General features: G+C 43.9%; 1 protein-coding gene across 2 annotated transcripts in view; it reads right to left on the reverse strand.

Annotated features, from left to right (window-relative positions):
- LOC138638298 (SLAM family member 9-like) overlaps positions 1-17,364 on the reverse strand; it is a 107,397-nt gene that overhangs the window by 67,800 nt on the left and 22,233 nt on the right. Inside the window, exons 2-3 of one of the 2 annotated variants that reach the window (XM_069727505.1) lie at positions 7,752-8,075; positions 403-660 (exon numbers count right to left, since the gene is read on the reverse strand). In XM_069727505.1, coding sequence (XP_069583606.1) covers positions 403-660; positions 7,752-8,075 — 582 coding nt within the window. The remainder of the gene's footprint in view (positions 1-402; positions 661-7,751; positions 8,076-17,364) is intronic. The other variant, XM_069727514.1, reaches the window with a different exon arrangement.

Below are 17,364 nucleotides of genomic sequence, written 5' to 3' on the forward strand. Positions count from 1 at the left end.
TATAGTTGAAAAACAACGTGATTAATTACTCTCAAAACTTCACTGTAGAGTGCCAGCTACCAAGTGTTATCCTTCTGTTTAACATGCTTTCTACTGCCTGCTGTCAAGTCTAATTCATCTCTAGCAGCAAAGATGCCAAGACTTATGGTTTGGGAGTGGTTTTGTTTATACTTGAAATGGCGACATATATCTGAAGTGGGGGTAGGTTTTTGTTTCTTGTTTTCTGTTTCCCTCATCTGTAAAACGGCTTTGAAGAAAATAAGGTCCAGCACCAATAGTGCAGGTGGCAGGTAAAAGATAGGAGTATGGGTGTCATGAGAGTATGGGAAATTATATTTATTTGTAATATTTATCTACACATATTGGTTTTTAAGCATGTCCCCACTTTGTTTAAATCATTACCTTTCTTACAGTAATCCCCAGGGATTACAGTCTTGGAGATGTTACTGACCGGGTTACGTGCGGTGCAGATATAGGTGACGTTCACATCACTGGGAAGTACATACAGGACACCTTGAATCACATTGATAGGACCTCTGTGTACTTGACTCCATGTTACAGTCACATCTCGTTTGTCCACAGTGCACAACAGGCTCAGTGAGCAAGAGTCATTCCCAATGAGGCTGTGGTTGATCTTGATGTCTGTTTCCGATAATCTCTCTGTGCAAGAAACAATGAAACTGAGGTTTAAGAATATGTTGAGTTGACCAATTACTGGAATAGAGAAGGAAATTGTTGCAAAAATAAAACCAGTGGGAGGAAACATGCAGATAGATAGTAAATGTTTTTTTTTATTAAAAAAATACAAAAATTTAATAACTGTGTACCAAGGGTTAAATATCATGGATGTATTGAATTTAAGGATAAATAAAGCTTTGATCTTTGTGCCAAAAAATGTCCTCATAGATCGGTGCTGGCTGTGACTGAGATGTAGTCTGACAAGCCTATTGTCTTACTTTTTTAACTTAATCATAATTCTCAGTTTGCGATCATCAGGGGTTGGACTTGCGGTGAAAGCTCATGGGCTGGCAAATACACTTAAAGGCGGTGGTCAGATGCTGGCTAACAGAGTCAGCAGGAAGTCAAGGTAAATAGTCACATGAAGATGGATTGGGTCCAATAAAAAGTGACAATAAAAATCAACCTGGAGCAGGAGGAGATTTGCTCCATTATCAACTTTGGGACACTTTTACCCTTAGGAAAGCAAAGAAGACAAAAGCAAGAGTGTAGCCATGGATATGTCTATGTCCACCAGTCTCCACCCCAGGAAGAGCTCCAAGTCCATAACTCAAGCTAGGAGATCAAAATTTAAAGTAGGGAGAAGGGGGAGAGATGCTGCATTAGAATACAACATTTGGCGTTCTTAAGTAAATGCCTCCATACTAATTTGATTAGACTGTTGGCCAAACCCTTCGATATCTACGGGTTTGGCCAATAGTAATGCCTATGGGGGCAATCCCAACTCTACCCCGGCAAATGATTGAGATCCAGTATGTCCAATTTTGAAAGGCCAATTCTTTTTGTTCTGTAAGAGATAAGATGCCAGTTTGGAATAGGGAAGAAATGGCCAAGATGGCTGCTAGCCGAATGATGAGGCAAGCCATTGTTCTAAATGGTTAACTAAACTGTATAGCGAGCTTTCTATTACGATATTTTATCTTTAGTTAGGTAAGCAGTGGTCTTCTTGTAGCTTTTCACATTATTAATGGAATTTTCCAAAGTAGCCAAGCAAAAATGTCTACTGTTCAAATACAAAAAAAGATAAAATTAAAGCAATCTTGCAAATATTTGTGAAAACATTTTGTAACAATTAGTGTAGGCTTTTCCTATGCAAATCTGCGTGTTTCCTTTGTTACTGACTATAGGTAAACCCTGTGTAGTCTGATTGTGCTGGAAACCATGTGAAGAGATGGTGAATGTGAGGTGGAGATGACTATTGACTTTTCCTCTTCTATGAATTTTTCAAAGACTTTTTTCAAAACTTACCACAAACTATGTCCCCTGCGTTCTCAGTCCTCCCGGGAAGGGCCATTTTTGGGCAACGTTTGCATAAATCCCACCCTCTTTTGGTCAAGAATTCCCAAGACTTCTGGGACAGCACCAACTATGATTTTAAGGTACTATATAAATCAGAGAAGACTAGTTTTAAAGGGAATCTGTCACCAGAAAAAACTTTATGAAACCAGCAGAGAGGAGGTTAATCGGCAGGTTAATAGCGTCACCATTCTGAGAATACAGAGCGTCGTCTGTAACTACACCCCCAGCACTGAATGACAGCCGGCAGCAATGCAGAGCAAGGGTCAGTCAGGTCAGGGGCACGGCTACAGCCGCTGCTCTGTATGCTCAGCGGTGACAGAACCAGAGCCGGCACCGTCCCCATGACTGAAACGGGAACACTGCTGGGGAAATAAAGTTAATTTTCTCCCTGCAGCGTTAGGCTACGTGTATTATTAGGGTTAATCTACAGGTTGATAAAGTTTTTTTCTGGTGTCAGGTTCCGTTTAAGCAATTATTTTGGAATGATTACCAGTATTATGTCATCTTATTTATCCTGCATGAATCGGTACTCGCCAGCGTCCTTTGTCCTCCTCAGGTCCTGTTTCATGACTTTTCTGACCCATACTGGTTTCTGCATCCTTGTTCAATCCTCAACACAGAGGAAAGGCAGCTCTGGCCATCACTAGCTCCAAGGTCAACGGTTTTCTCAATCCAGCCATTTCTGATGTGTAGAGAATGTGACCATATAAGTTCTGAAATGGGACCCGAGGGCAACTGAAGGTATTAGAATGTAAAGGCATTTACAGAAGTATTTCCAAGTAATGCACCAGCGGTAAATCTCCTTGTGGGATAAAAAACAAGAGCATTAACAAGTTTTAAAAATTAAAAAAAAAATCAAACCGGACAAAATCTTTAACTAATTACCTTTTACCCATTTGCTAAATATAAAAGACCAAATTATTGCTATTTATTGCTGCATGTATATAACTGTCCAAACTACCAAAATATTAATCAGTTATTTTTCCTGCATCATGAGCGTCAAGGAGGGGACATCGGAGGGGTCACTCAGAATCCCTCTGCTGCCAACAATTTATCCAAGATTTCAGCCAGAGGGTTGTATTGAAAATCCACCCGCTGTTATCTTTGGAACAAACAGCCCTTTGATGCCCCATATCATCCGAGCAATTACTCGATTGACCAACGACTAACAGAGGAGACTGCAGGCTATTTGCACTAATAGGCTGGTTGTTGGGAAAAAGCAGTAAGCATATGGTATTTACACCTCTGATTCCAACACATGGAATATATGTATATACTCCCGATATAGTAACTGCAAACTTCACGATAACCCAAGACTACAACTACTCGCTGCTACCACCAGTATATTCAGGCTGACTGGAGGCCTGGTTCTAGTAGAGCAGGGGCCCCCAACTCCAGTCCTCAAGGCCCACCAACAGGTCATGTCTTCATGATTTCCTTTGCATTGCACAGGTGATGCAATTATTACCTGGGCAAGACTAAGGAAATCCTGAAAACATGACATGTTGGTGGGCCTTGAGGACTGGAGTTGGGGACCTCTGTAGTAGAGTATGGCTTCAAGGGTGTGGGTTATAGAACAAAAGGAATAGAACTATTGAATTTTGTATTTAATCCAAACAAAAGGCAGTGTTTATAAAAAATGTACAAAAGATTTTACCAAGGGGAAAAAACAATACAGCATATACAGTCAGTTACATAAAATAAAAAGGAATAACGGAAGAAACTTACTACGCCACTCACAAAGGTGAGTCCACTTAGCCAAAGGAGAGCACTTTGATTGGGGACATCCAGTGAATGGAATTCATGCATACACAGCTGTGTTTCTCTCTACAGCAGTGTTCCCCAGCTCCGGTCCTCAAGAGCCACGAACAGGTCATGTTTTCAGGATTTCCTTAGTATTGCCCAGGTGATGATTGCATTACCTGGAAAGGCAAGAATTCTATCACCTGTGCAATACTAAGGAAATTCTGAATACATGACCTGTTGATGGCTCTTGAGGAATGGAGTGGAGAGCACTGGTCCTCAGGAACCAAGACCATAATTCAGATTGATGTTTTATCAGCACCTGAGTTACATCCACACCCCTCTTTGATGCCATCACATGGGCTGAGTTGTGGGTTGTTCTCAGCCCCTCAAGATTTTATGAAATTACCAACTTATGCAATAACTTATTTCTAGATGATAGCAGAAGTTCAAGATCGACGCTATATTTTTTTATTGGGATTTAACTGTTACCTATGGATCAAACATGAAATGGCTGGAGATATCTCATCACTATTGATTTGTGGCTTATCGCCAGATGACACGGTTATGAAGAAATATGCATCTTCTTCCCCTATTAGTCCTTAAACTGAAAGTGTATGTCCCATCACTATCAGATTTATACAAACGCCAATATTCTTAATTTTCCTTTGGATGCATATGTCTGGGCTGGCTATTGCAGTATTTCCCTTGCAGTAAACCACAAAATGCTTCTCCTGGGGACAAATCCCCTTCCACTTGGCTATTTATGTGTAAACACAGGTACCCTATTGTTGTCCAGCCCTCTTAAATAGTTATCCTGTCTTAATTACCTGTCCAATCTATAACTTTTAGTCTACACACAAAATACATTCTCCTTGGTACTGCTGGGGTTTTTGTTCTAAAAGGAGCTCCTGCATGTTAATTAAGACTTCTTGCACCTTTATGCCCATTGTACTAATCTGAGTCTAGTAGATTCAAACTGGTAGCTGTTTTTTTCCAGCTCTTGTCCTATTGCAAAAGAGAGAGGGGAGCAGGGTGGATGAATGCCCCTTCACTACTGGCTTTAGAGTTTTTAATATTTTCAGTGACAATGAGCACCATGAATAAAGAAGAATTGCTGTTCTTATGCTGACATCAATTCCCAATGACATAGAATAAAAGTTGATTAACAAAGGGTGTTCAACCCAAAATGGCGCAAATAAAAACTACAGTTCCTTAAGCCAAAAAAAAGCCACAATACTTCACAATATAAAAATAGTGTCTCTGGGAATATGGTAACTCATGCTATTTTCTTAATACTGTAAAAATAGCAAAATATATAGTACTGTATAAAATTATATAGGCAATATAGTATACGTATAGTATATAGTACTAATTGTTTTGTCATTTTGATTAAATAAACAGAAAATAACAATTTGTGCCTTTTGTTCCTCTGATATACAGTATATAGACATTGCTCAGAGAAATAAAGGGAACACTAAAATTCCGCAACCGATCACTGAATGAAATATTCCAGTTGCAAATCTTTATTCCTTACACAGTGGGACATAAAAATTATCAATATAAATTAAAATTAATATCCCATGGAGGTCTGGATTTGGAATGATACTCAAAATCAAAGTGGAAAATGAACTTACAGGCTGATCCAACTTCAGTGGAAATGCCTCAAGACAAGGAAATGATGCTCAGTAGTGTGTGTGGCCTCAACCTGCCTGTATGACCTCCCTACAATGCCTGGGCAAGGTCCTGATGAGGGGAAGAATGTTCTTCTGAGGGATCTTCTCCCAAACCTGGATTAAAGCATCATTCATCTCCTGGACAGTCTGTGGTGCATGGCGTTGGTAGATAGAACGAGACATGATGTTCCAGATGTGCTTGATTGGATTCAGGTTTGGGAAAGGGGCAGATGAGTTGCTCTACCTGAGCAATTTCGGTGGATTGTAGACACCGCCTCATGCTGCTACTGTACCTCTAGGGATGAGAAGAACAACATAAAAATGCAAAAGTAACCAAAAAACAACAGCCAAAAAGGAGGAGAAAAGAGAAATGGTCTGTGGTCACCCCCTGGAGAACCACTCCTTTATAGGTGTTGTCTTTCTAATTGACGATCATTTCTACCTGTTGTCTGTTCCATTTACAAAACAGGAGGAGAAATTGATTCTCAGTCTGTGTTGCTTCATAACTGGACAGGAAGATTTCACAGAAGTGTGATTGACTTGGAGTTACATTGTGTTGTTTAAGTGTTTTCTTTATTTTTTTGATCGGTATGTATATTATATACACTGCTCAAAAAAATTAAGGGAACACTTAAACAACAGAATATAACTCCAAGTAAATCAAACTTCTGTGAAATCAAACTGTCCAGTTAGGAAGCAACACTGTTTGACAATCAATTTCACATGCTGTTGTGCAAATGGAATAGAAAACAGATGGAAATTATTGGCAATTATCAAGACACTCTCAATAAAGGAGTGGTTCTGCAGGTGGGGACCACAGACCACATCTCAGTACCAGTGCTTTCTGGCTGATGTTTTGGTCCCTTTTGAATGTTGGTTGTGCTTTCACACTCGTGGTAGCATGAGATGGACTCTACAACCCACACAAGTGGCTCAGGTAGTGCAGTTCATCCAGGATGGCACATCAATGCGACCTGTGGCAAGAAGGTTTGCTGTAACTGTCAGCGTAGTGTCCAGAGGCTGGAGGCACTACAAGGAGACAGGCAAGTATACCAGGAGACGTGGAGAGAGCAACAGCCCACTAGCAGGACCACTATCTCAGCCTTTGTGCAAGGAGGAACAGGAGGAGCACTGCCAGAGCCCTGCAAAATGACCTCCAGCAGGCCACAAATGTGCATGTGTCTGCACAAACGGTTAGAAACCGACTCCATGAGGATGGTCTGAGTGCCCGACGTCCACAGATGGGGGTTGTGCTCATAGCCCAACACCGTGCAGGACGATTAACATTTGCCACTGAACACCAGGATTGGCAAATTTGCCACTGGCGCCCTGTGCTCTTCACAGATGAAAGCAGGTTTACACTGAGCACATGTGACAGACGTGATCTGCTGCCTGCAACATCCTTCAGCATGTCCGGTTTGGCAGTGGGTCAGTAATGGTATGGGGTGACATTTCTTTGGAGGGCCGCACAGCCCTCCATATGCTCGCCAGAGGTAGCCTGATTGCCATTAAGTACCGAGATGAGATCCTCAGACCCCTTGTGAGACCATATACTGGTGCAGTTGGCCCTGGGTTCTTCCTAATGCAGGACAATGCCAGACCTCATGTGGCTGGAGTGTGTCAGCAACTCCTGCAAGATGAAGGCATTGAAGCTATGGACTGGCCCGTCCGTTCCCCAGACCTGAATCCGATTGAACACATCTGGGACATCATGCCTCGCACCATCCACCAAATTCACATTGCAACACAGACTGTCCAGGAGTTGGCGGATGCTTTAGTCCAGGTCTGGAAGGAGATCCCTCAGGAGACCATCAGCCGCCTCATCAGGAGCATGCCCAGGCATTGTAGGGAGGTCATACAGGCACATGGAGGCAACACACACACAACTGAGCATCATTTCCTTGTCTTGAGGCATTTCCACTGAAGTTGGTTCAGCCTGTAATTTGATTTTCCCCTTTGATTTTGAGTATCATTCCAAATTCAGACCTCCATGGGATATTCAATTTGATTTACGTTGATCATTTTTATGTTTTACTGTTCTCAACACATTCCACTAAGTAATTAAAAAAGATTTGCAACTGAAATATTGCATTCAGTGATATCTTTAATGTGGTATTTTAGTGTTCCCTTTATTTTTTTGAGGAGTGTATATACACACACATACTGTGGTGAGGATAGGGTGTATATATATATATATATGTATTGGTGGAAAAGAGAAGACAAGAATAATGCTATATAGTATTCCTAATTTGTGTAGTAGGCAGCTAAGACAGAACAGAGGAAAGGACGACCTACCATATACAGTGAGATTGAACAGTTCACAGAAGGTCTTGTCGTCGTTTGTTCGCAGATCTGCTTTGTAGATTCTCTGATCTTGCGGTGATAAATTACTGATCTGTAAGGATCCATTAAAGAGACTGCTCACTCTTCCTCTATACTGAGGTAACACATCTTTATCATCATAAGATTGTCCAGGCTTAACTGTAACAATAACATCTCCCTTTGGTAATAAAATCCAGTTGATGAGTCGGATCCCTGTCTGATGGACGCGTAGAACGACTTCTCCTCCCTCAGGACCAGGTTCTTTTTCCTGTGTACAGGATTCATCACAGACAACACCTGATAAAAAATAATTATATGGGATTAATAGGAGGCTGGACAACTCTAAATATGTAACTTCATGTGTAGCGCCCAAAGTAGGTTTAAACAGAAGCTTCACTGTTGTCTTTTTAGCACAATTCTCTTCATAGGATTTTGTCTTGAACTTAGTACTAGTGATGAGCGAGCACTAAAATGCTCGGGTGCTTGTTGCTTGGGTCGAGCATATTGGAATGCTCGGATGTCCGACTCGAGTAACGAGCCCAATGCAAGTCTATGGGTAACTCGAGCATTTTTACAGTGCGTCCCCTTGTGGACTTTAGAGGGACTATAAATTGTGGAAATCGATGGGAACAGTGCTCAAATGATATGGGAACATCATGAGGAAGACCCCTGGAAGCATTTCTGACTCCCAGGTCACTGCTGTGAACAATGTTGTCACTTATGCAGCTTTTACAGACTCACAATAAAACATACAAAAATGAAACCAAAATGGATTTTCATGGGAAATATGTTAAGGAACATTCTTTCCAGAGTAATGACTTGTATATAAAGCAAAATAAATAACCAAAGACAAAAATGCTCCCCCACACCTTGGGCTATGTTCACGCGTAGCGTTTTGATGCGTTTTTGAACTTTAGCATTGCTTTCAACCAACACAAATGCAATCACTGGGAAATGACATTTTAACCCTTTTCGGCCATTTGACGTACTATACCGTCCATGTGACCCGGCACAATTTGACCATGGACGGTATAGTACGTCACAGCAATTGGCAGCGCATACGGGTGTTGTGCGGCCGATCGCGTCTGGGTGTCAGCTGATTATCACAGCTGACACCCGTCACTAAGTGCCAGGAGCAGTTACAGACCACTACTGGCACTTTAACCCCTGAAATGCTGCGATCAAACACAATCCGGGAGCAGGCAGAGGGCAGGGGTCCCGAAAATTCCTGGTCATGAGCAGTGCATGTCAGGAAGTCTCTCAGGTTAGTGTATAGAAACTGCAGGGCTGACATCTGCCTGCAAAAAATGATTGTCCCATTAGTGGGACAAAGTGTAAAAGTCAGAATAAAGTAAAAAAAAAATTAAATAATTGTAAAAATATAAAAAAAATTATAAAAAAATCAATATTTATTCTATCACTAAATAAATATTTGAATGAAAAAAATCTAAACAATAAAAGTACACATATTTGGTATCGTCGCGCCCGCAACGACCCAACCTATAAAACTGTCCCACTAGTTAAAGGGACTCTGTCACCTGAATTTGGAGGGAACAATCTTCAGCCATAGGGGCGGGGTTTTCGGGTGTTTGATTCACCCTTTCCTTACCCGCTGGCTGCATGCTGGCTGCAATATTGGATTGAAGTTCATTCTCTGTCCTCCGTAGTACATGCCTGCAGAAGGTAATCTTGCCTTGCGCAGGCGTGTACTACGGAGGACAGAGAATGAACTTCAATCCAATAGTGCAGCCAGCATGCAGCCAGCGGGTAAGGAAAGGGTGAATCAAACACCCGAAAACCCCGCCCCTATGGCTGAAGATTGTTCCCTCCAAATTCAGGTGACAGGTTCCCTTTAAAGGGAATCTGTCACCTACTTTTTCTTATATAAGCTTCGGCCACCGGCGCCTTTAGGGCTTATCTACAGCATTCTGTAATGCTGTAGATAAGCCCCCGATGTAACCTGAAAGATAACAAAAACAAGTTAAGGTACCTTCACACTAAGCGACGCTGCAGCGATACCGACAACGATGTCGATCGCTGTAGCGTCGCTGTTTGGTCGCTGGAGAGCTGTCACACAGACAGCTCTCCAGCGACCAACGATGCCGGTAACCAGGGTAAACATCGGGTTACTAAGCGCAGGGCCGCGCTTAGTAACCCGATGTTTACCCTGGTTACCATCGTAAAAGTAAAAAAAAAAAACACTACATACCTACCTTCCGCTGTCTGTCCGGCACAGCGGCCGGAAAGCAGAACGATGACGTCACCGCTCTGCTTTCCGGCTGGCCGACGCTCACAGCCAGTGCAGGAAGCAGAGCGTCGAGGACAGACAGCAGAAGGTAAGTATGTAGTGTTTGTTTTTTTACTTTTACGATGGTAACCAGGGTAAACATCCCTGTGATGTGATGATCCCTGTGTGGCCTATTTATAATAAAAAAAAAAAAAAGGTTCCTCGCATCATGTTCTCATACACTTTATGCAGTATTAGCCCTCTGTGTCTGTACTGCTACATACTTAGGCAGGTAACTGGTTCATGCAGCTTTACATGAACACCTGAGCCTTACACTATAGCTGGTCCGAATAACTAAAGCAATTGTTACCATCCACCTCTCGTGTCTCCCCTTTTCCCCATAGTTTGTAAGCTTGCGAGCAGGGCCCTCATTCCTCCTGGTATCTGTTTTGAACTGTGATTTCTGTTATGCTGTAATGTCTATTGTCTGTACAAGTCCCCTCTATAATTTGTAAAGCGCTGCGGAATATGTTGGCGCTATATAAATAAAAATTATTATTATTATTATTATAAACATCGGGTTACTAAGCGCAGCCCTGCGCTTAGTAACCCGATGTTTACCCTGGTTACCAGTGAAGACATCGCTGAATCGGCGTCACACAGCGATGTCTGCAGGGAGTCCAGCGACGAAATAAAGTTCTGGACTTTCTGCAGCGACCAACGACATCACAGCAGGATCCTGATCGCTGCTGCGTGTCAAACACAACGATATCGCTAGCCAGGACGCTGCAACGTCACGGATCGCTAGCGATATCGTTGTGAAGTTATTTAGTGTGAAGGTACCTTTAGATTATACTCACCCTGAGGGCGGTCCAGTATGGTCCCGTCTGGTCCAATGGGACCCGAATAATAAGACTGCCTTATCAATTTTACCATGCACGGAACGGTATAAATGAATTCCTCCCCCCCTCCCGAAAGAAATTCATGAATTGCTGGATTATGTTCATTCTGTCTCACAAAAATCGGAATAGAAAGTGATTAAAAAATGTCATGTGCCCGAAAATTATACCAATAAAAACGTCAGCTAGTCCCAATAAAACAAGGCCATTTGTCCCAAAAAAACAAGACCTCACATGACTGTGGGCCAAAATATGGAAAAATTATAGCTCTCAAAATGTGGCGATGCAAAAACTATTTTTTGCAATAAAAAGCATCTTTTAGCGCGTGACAGCTGCCAAACATAAAAACCCGCTATAGGGAATCTTTCACACGTCCTGATATTTCCGGTACCATAGATGTCAGTATCTGTGTGTGTTATACTTGCGGCACATGTATGGCATTTGTGTGCCGCATCAGTACCATACGGACGGGCGCCAGGGAAGAAGCGTTGCAGTAAGCGCTGTTCCCCGGCACCGAGTGCTGAACACGGCTCTCCTCATTCTCCCCTGCTCTGCCAGCAATCGGCACGAGCAGGGGAGAATGATGAGTTACATTTAACCTCTTAACAACTCCCAATACGCCTTTTAACTGCGGCAGTTAAGGGTACTTAAGCCACAGCACCGCTTTTTAATGGCGCTGAGGTTTAAGGTTATAGCGCCCCCGTAATAGGAATTTCTCCGAGGTCTCGGCTACCCCCAGCAGAAAACATGATTCCGGTCGGTTTTAACAGACCCCGGAGTTGTGATCACCGTTATTAATGGTATAATCGCGACCGCAAAAATGTCAGATTTTCTATTTAATTTGTCTCTCCTCTGATGTGATTGCACATCAGAGGAGAGAGAAATAGGGTTCCCCGGTCCCCCGATCACCCCTCCCCGGTACCTCCGTTGTCCCTGCAGGCCCACCCGGAAGTCCCCCTGCCTGCTTCATCTTCAGGGAGAAAATGACGGGCGCATGCACAGTACGCCCGCTGATGTCTGCCAGGTGGAATCCGGCAACAATAGATTTTTTCCTATTGGTTCATTTTGATCACTGTGATAGGGTCTATCACAGTGATCAAAAATAAAAAAAATAGTAAATCAAACCCCCCTTTATCACCCCCTTAGGTAAAAATAATAAAATTAAAAAAATGTATTTATTTCCATTTTCTCATTAGGGTTAAAGTTGGGCTAATGTGAGTTTGGGCTAAAGTTAGGTTTAGTGTTGGGGCTAACGTTAGGGTTAGGGCTAAAGTTAGGGTTTGGGATAAAGTTAGGGTTAGGGTTTGGGATAAAGCTAACGTTAGGATTGTGGCTAGAGATGGGGTTAGGGTTTGGATTACGGTTACGGTTGGGATTAGAGCTAGGGTTGGGATTAGGGTTAAGGTGTGTTAGGGTTAGGTTTCTGGTTAGGGTTATGGTCAGGGCTGGGATTAGGGTTAGGGGTGTGTTGGGGTTAGGGTTGGAGTTAGAATATGGGGGTTTCCACTGTTTAGGCACATCAGGTGTCTCCAAACGCGACATGGCGTCCGATCTTAATTCCAGCCAATTTTGCATTGAAAAAAGTAAAAAGGCGCTCCTTCCCTTCCAAGCTCTTCCATGTGCCCAAACAGTGGATTACCCCCACATTAGCGTACTCAGGACAATTTACACAACAACTTTTGGTGTCCAATTTCTCCTGTTACCCTTGAGAAAATAAAAAAAAAATTGGATCTGAAGTAAATTTTTTGTGAAAAAAAGTTAAGTTCATTTTTTTTAAACATTCCAAAAATTCCTGTGAAGCACCTGAAGGGCTAATAAACTTCTTGAATGTGGTTTTGAGCACCTTCAGGGATGCAGTTTTTAGAATAGTGTATTTTCTTTTCTTTTTTTTAAATTCGTTTATTAACCACAAAATAAAATTATACAATATACACATTTGTCTTCGTTGTTATTACACGTAATATAGAGCATACATTGTTAAGTATAAGGTAGGGTGCTTACTAGAGTTGAACAACTTTTACTTTTTTAGGATTGAGTCGGGTTTCGTGAAACCCGACTTTCTCAAAAGTCGGGTCGGGTGAAATCGGCCGATTATTGCGAAAAGTCAGGGGCCGACTGAAACACGAAACCCAATGCAAGTCAATGGGGAATCAAAGTCGGCAGTGAGTGGAGGACAGGAAAACACCTACAGTGCCCATTTTAATGCCAAAAACATCCATTCTTATTTCTTAAGCTTGTCAATCTTAATTTACTTTATAATAATAGTTAGGCATTGAAAACAGGGGCTCATTTGGCTAAAGTTGTGGGGGGGTAGGGCTGGCTCAAGATTTTCGTGGGCCCAGGAAACGCGGAATACGTCACGGCGGTGGAGCAGGTAGAGGTAAGTATTTCAACTGAGCAAGCAGGGGGGGCCCACTAGTTGGCACTGGCACAGGGCCCCTCATAGTACGGCGGTGTGTTTGACGGCAGGCGGCGCCTCCCACTACCAGAGACACTTTTGCATACTATGAGGGGCCTGTTATGACCTGGTGGTCAGGACAATAATGGACCTGGTGGTTAAGAGCACACGGAAAGACCTGATAGTTTCTGATAATAAAAGACGAGCTCTGGGACGTGGGAACTCTGCTGACCGCAATCCCTAATCCTATCAAACACACTAGAAATAGCCGTGGATTGCGCCTAACGCTCCCTATGCAACTCGGCACAGCCTAAGAAACTAGCTAGCCCTGAAGATAGAAAAATAAAGCCTACCTTGCCTCAGAGAAATTCCCCAAAGGAAAAGGCAGCCCCCCACGTATAATGACTGTGAGTAAAGATGAAAATACAAACACAGAGATGAAACAGATTTAGCAAAGTGAGGCCCGACTTACTGAACAGACCGAGGATAGGAAAGGTTACTTTGCGGTCAGCACAAAAACCTACAAAAAGACCACGCAGAGGGCGCAAAAAAGACCCTCCGCACCGAATCACGGTGCGGAGGCGCTCCCTCTGCGTCCCAGAGCTTCCAGCAAGCAAGACAACAATAAAAATAGCGAGCTGGACAGAAAAATAGCAAACCAAAGAAATACAAGCTGGAACTTAGCTTCTGCTGGGAAGACAGGTCACAAGAACGATCCAGGAGTGAACTAGACCAATACTGGAACATTGACAGGTGGCATGGAGCAAAGATCTAAGTGGAGTTAAATAGAGCAGCCAGCTAACGAATTAACCTCGTCACCTGAGGAAGGAAACTCAGAAACACCCACCAGAGGAAGTCCATGGACAGAACCAGCCGAAGTACCATTCATGACCACAGGAGGGAGCCCGACAACAGAATTCACAACAGGGGCCCTGTGCCAGTGCCAACGAGTATGCCCCCCACCTGATGAAGAAACCTGCACTTTCATCTGCACCTTCCTCTTTGTCCCCGTGTAAGGTGGTATAGTATGCGGGAAGGGGAACCTGACTTTCAGTAGGGTCAGATTCTGGCTGTGTAGAGTGCAAGGGGAATGTAGTGGTCTGGGTCAATGTACCAGCAGACTCATTTAGCAGTGGCTGGGCAATGGGCAGGATGAGGTGGAAACACAGATATAGGCCCAAAATGAAACCTAGGCTAAAAACAGTTCAAAATTGGTAACAGGACTAAACAGGCAGCATTGCTTTGTTCAGCGGAGGACAACAGTAATGAAAGGCTCACACAGACTTAATAGTGCCTATCCTTTGGGGTTCTGCTCTGAGGCAAGATAGTATTCCTATTTCCATCTATAGGGGTATTTAGTCCTCCGGCTGTGACGAGGTGTCTAGGTTGTTAGGTACATCCCACGGCTACTTCTAGTTGTGGTGTCAAGATCAGGATTTGCGGTCAGTATAGTTACCACTTACTCCAGTGAAAGTTTTCATGCTGCTCCAAGGTCACCGGATCATAACAGTGCTGGGCCCATACACCTTATGTGGTACCCGGACGGTGTACCCGTTTAGTAATGTCTGTATTTCTTATGCCATGTGTATTAATATATTGCCCTTTTATTCCTATGTTCTGAGCTGTGTTAGTAATGTTTGATAATGTATTGTCATTATGGTATTTGCCTGTATGTTAGAGACAGGGACAGAGGGGTTTACCCCAGGGGGTTGGGTTAACAGCCTTAAAAGGGAGCAGGAAGTTGCTGCTCCTCAGTTGCAGCCGAGGCAGGCTTGCCTACGGCAGGACGTACTCCCCTGTGGGGAGCTGACCAAACCCCAGGAGGGGAAAAAGGTGCTACCCCAGACCTTTGGACAGCGCAAAGGGCACTAGGACTACATAGGTACCCCACTCAAGGGACTTCAAGCATCCAGATTCCGGCATATGGAGTACCTCCTCTTTCGGCCGCCGTGGCTGCTGTGGATATGGCCGTGGACATCATTAGGCAGAGGGAAGGAAGGTTGATTGATTTGCTGCAATTACATTTTTCATCCTTCTACTTATTACTACCTCCTCTACGCATTCATTAAAAAGTTATCCCCCGTTGGATTTTAACCGAGTCCCTGGATCCTATAATGACTGTGGAAAAGAGGTAATTTATCTGGGTTATATCTGCACCGTCTATTTCATGTGCAAGGTGCCGGGGTGCTCGCTGACTATAAGCTCAGTGGACTCTGTTTGTGGTCTGCAGCTTTAAGTGACTCGGCTGGGACTACCACCCCATGCATGCCACCTTGTTGCATATACAGTGAATTCAAGGGCTGACAAAAATTTGGAGGCACTCCAATGCCCCTTTGAAGAGACATAGAGGAGAGCCTTATGAAAAAAATGTTCCAATTTTTAGGAAGTGGGTCTCCCATTGTGTTTACGTATGCAGTGAATGCAAGGGCTGCCAAAAATTTTGGAGGTACTCTAATGCCCCTTGGAAGAGACGTGGAGGAGGGCCTCATAAAAAAATGTTCCCATTAGAAAGGAGCAGGTCTCCTATACTTGTAATACCCATGCACTAAGTGTATGAGCTGAGAAACATTTACCCCTGGGGGGTATACATGAACATACTGTATAACCATTATTTTATATGGGCATCATAACACCCTTTAAAAAAATTATGTGGGTGTTGCATCACGGGCCACGGACAGCAAATAGCCAAACTCAGGAAGAGTATACCCATGTGTGGGAGTGAAAAGGTGCATGGGAATAGACCTCCCAAAAAAAGACACTGGATTTGAGTTTATGTTACACTGCTATTGTGGCACACCAGAAGTTCGGGTACCACAGTGGTGCTGCCTTCCTCTCGGGGAGGGTTATGCCATGCCTGGAGACAGGAGGGATCACTTTGGCAGGTAATCTCACATTCAACACATTCTGACTCCAGGCCAGAAGGGGGAGCTTAAAACCTGGTTTTAGGGTAGCTTCCCTCAAAATACATCCTGGACTGGCGGAGGAGTTAGTCTGGTGCAGACAAGATACAGGGAATGAGCAGAGGAGTGTTCAGGAGCTAGAGAAGGGCTGCGACTGGGCCCCTCAAAGCTGAGCGCAGAAACCGGGCACTGGGAGCCCGAGGCTGTGAGCCACTGCAAGTCCCACAGCAGAACCAGAGGGCAGAGAGCTTAAAGTTACCTGCCCACATTAAACCTGAGGTACAGCAGCATTCCAGAGCCCGGAGTCACTGTGTACAGAGACCCCAGAGAAACTGCTCAAGCTGCCTACCATTCATGTACTGTCCCAGGTCAGGAGAGAATGAGGACCTTGTTAGGACACTACAAGCAGCAAGGAACTAATAGTCAGCCCAAAGTGGAACGCTCCCAAACTGACCTGTCAAAGGGGATTCCACCTGTCTTCAGGCTGCCTGGACTCCATATACACCTGTTGCCTGTACACTGGACTGAGGCAGACTACAACAACAGTAAACCAGGTAAAGACTGCAACCTTGTGTCCTCCGTTTTTTTACCGGCAAACCACCATCCTTGCCCACTACACTGGGAGCCCTGGGGACCCCCCTTCACCTGTGGGAAGGGTTATCATCTTGCTGCAGTAACATCGCCCCAGAGGACTCCTTTAAGAAATGTCGGTCCCCTCTGACCGAGAACCACAGGTGGCGTCACGAATATAAACTTTATTACAACTCCCCTTTAAAGACTTTTCCCCTTTACTTGAGTGCCCAGTGCCATGGACTGGGTCACTGCCACCGTGACCACCCCTTTAATTGCGACCGGACCCAGTACCGAGTATCCTCATTGCCCTGGTTGGCGACTCACTATCATTCGGTGGTGTTGAGAAGTCTGGCCCAGTCCAGCCCTTGTTCATTTTTATAAGAATCAGCCCGTCAGCATTATCAGTTGACAGGCGGATATGCTTATCAGTTATAATTCCACCAGCTGCACTAAAATCCCGCTGTGATAAAACGCTAGCGGCAGGGCAGACCAGGACCTCCAAGGCGTAGAGAGCTAGTTCATGCCACATGTCCAGCTTGGATACCCAATAATTATAAGGCACAGAGGAATCACGGAGGATGTTGGTACG

This window comes from Ranitomeya imitator, chromosome 1, assembly GCF_032444005.1.
Source record: "Ranitomeya imitator isolate aRanImi1 chromosome 1, aRanImi1.pri, whole genome shotgun sequence".
NCBI lineage: Eukaryota > Metazoa > Chordata > Amphibia > Anura > Dendrobatidae > Ranitomeya > Ranitomeya imitator.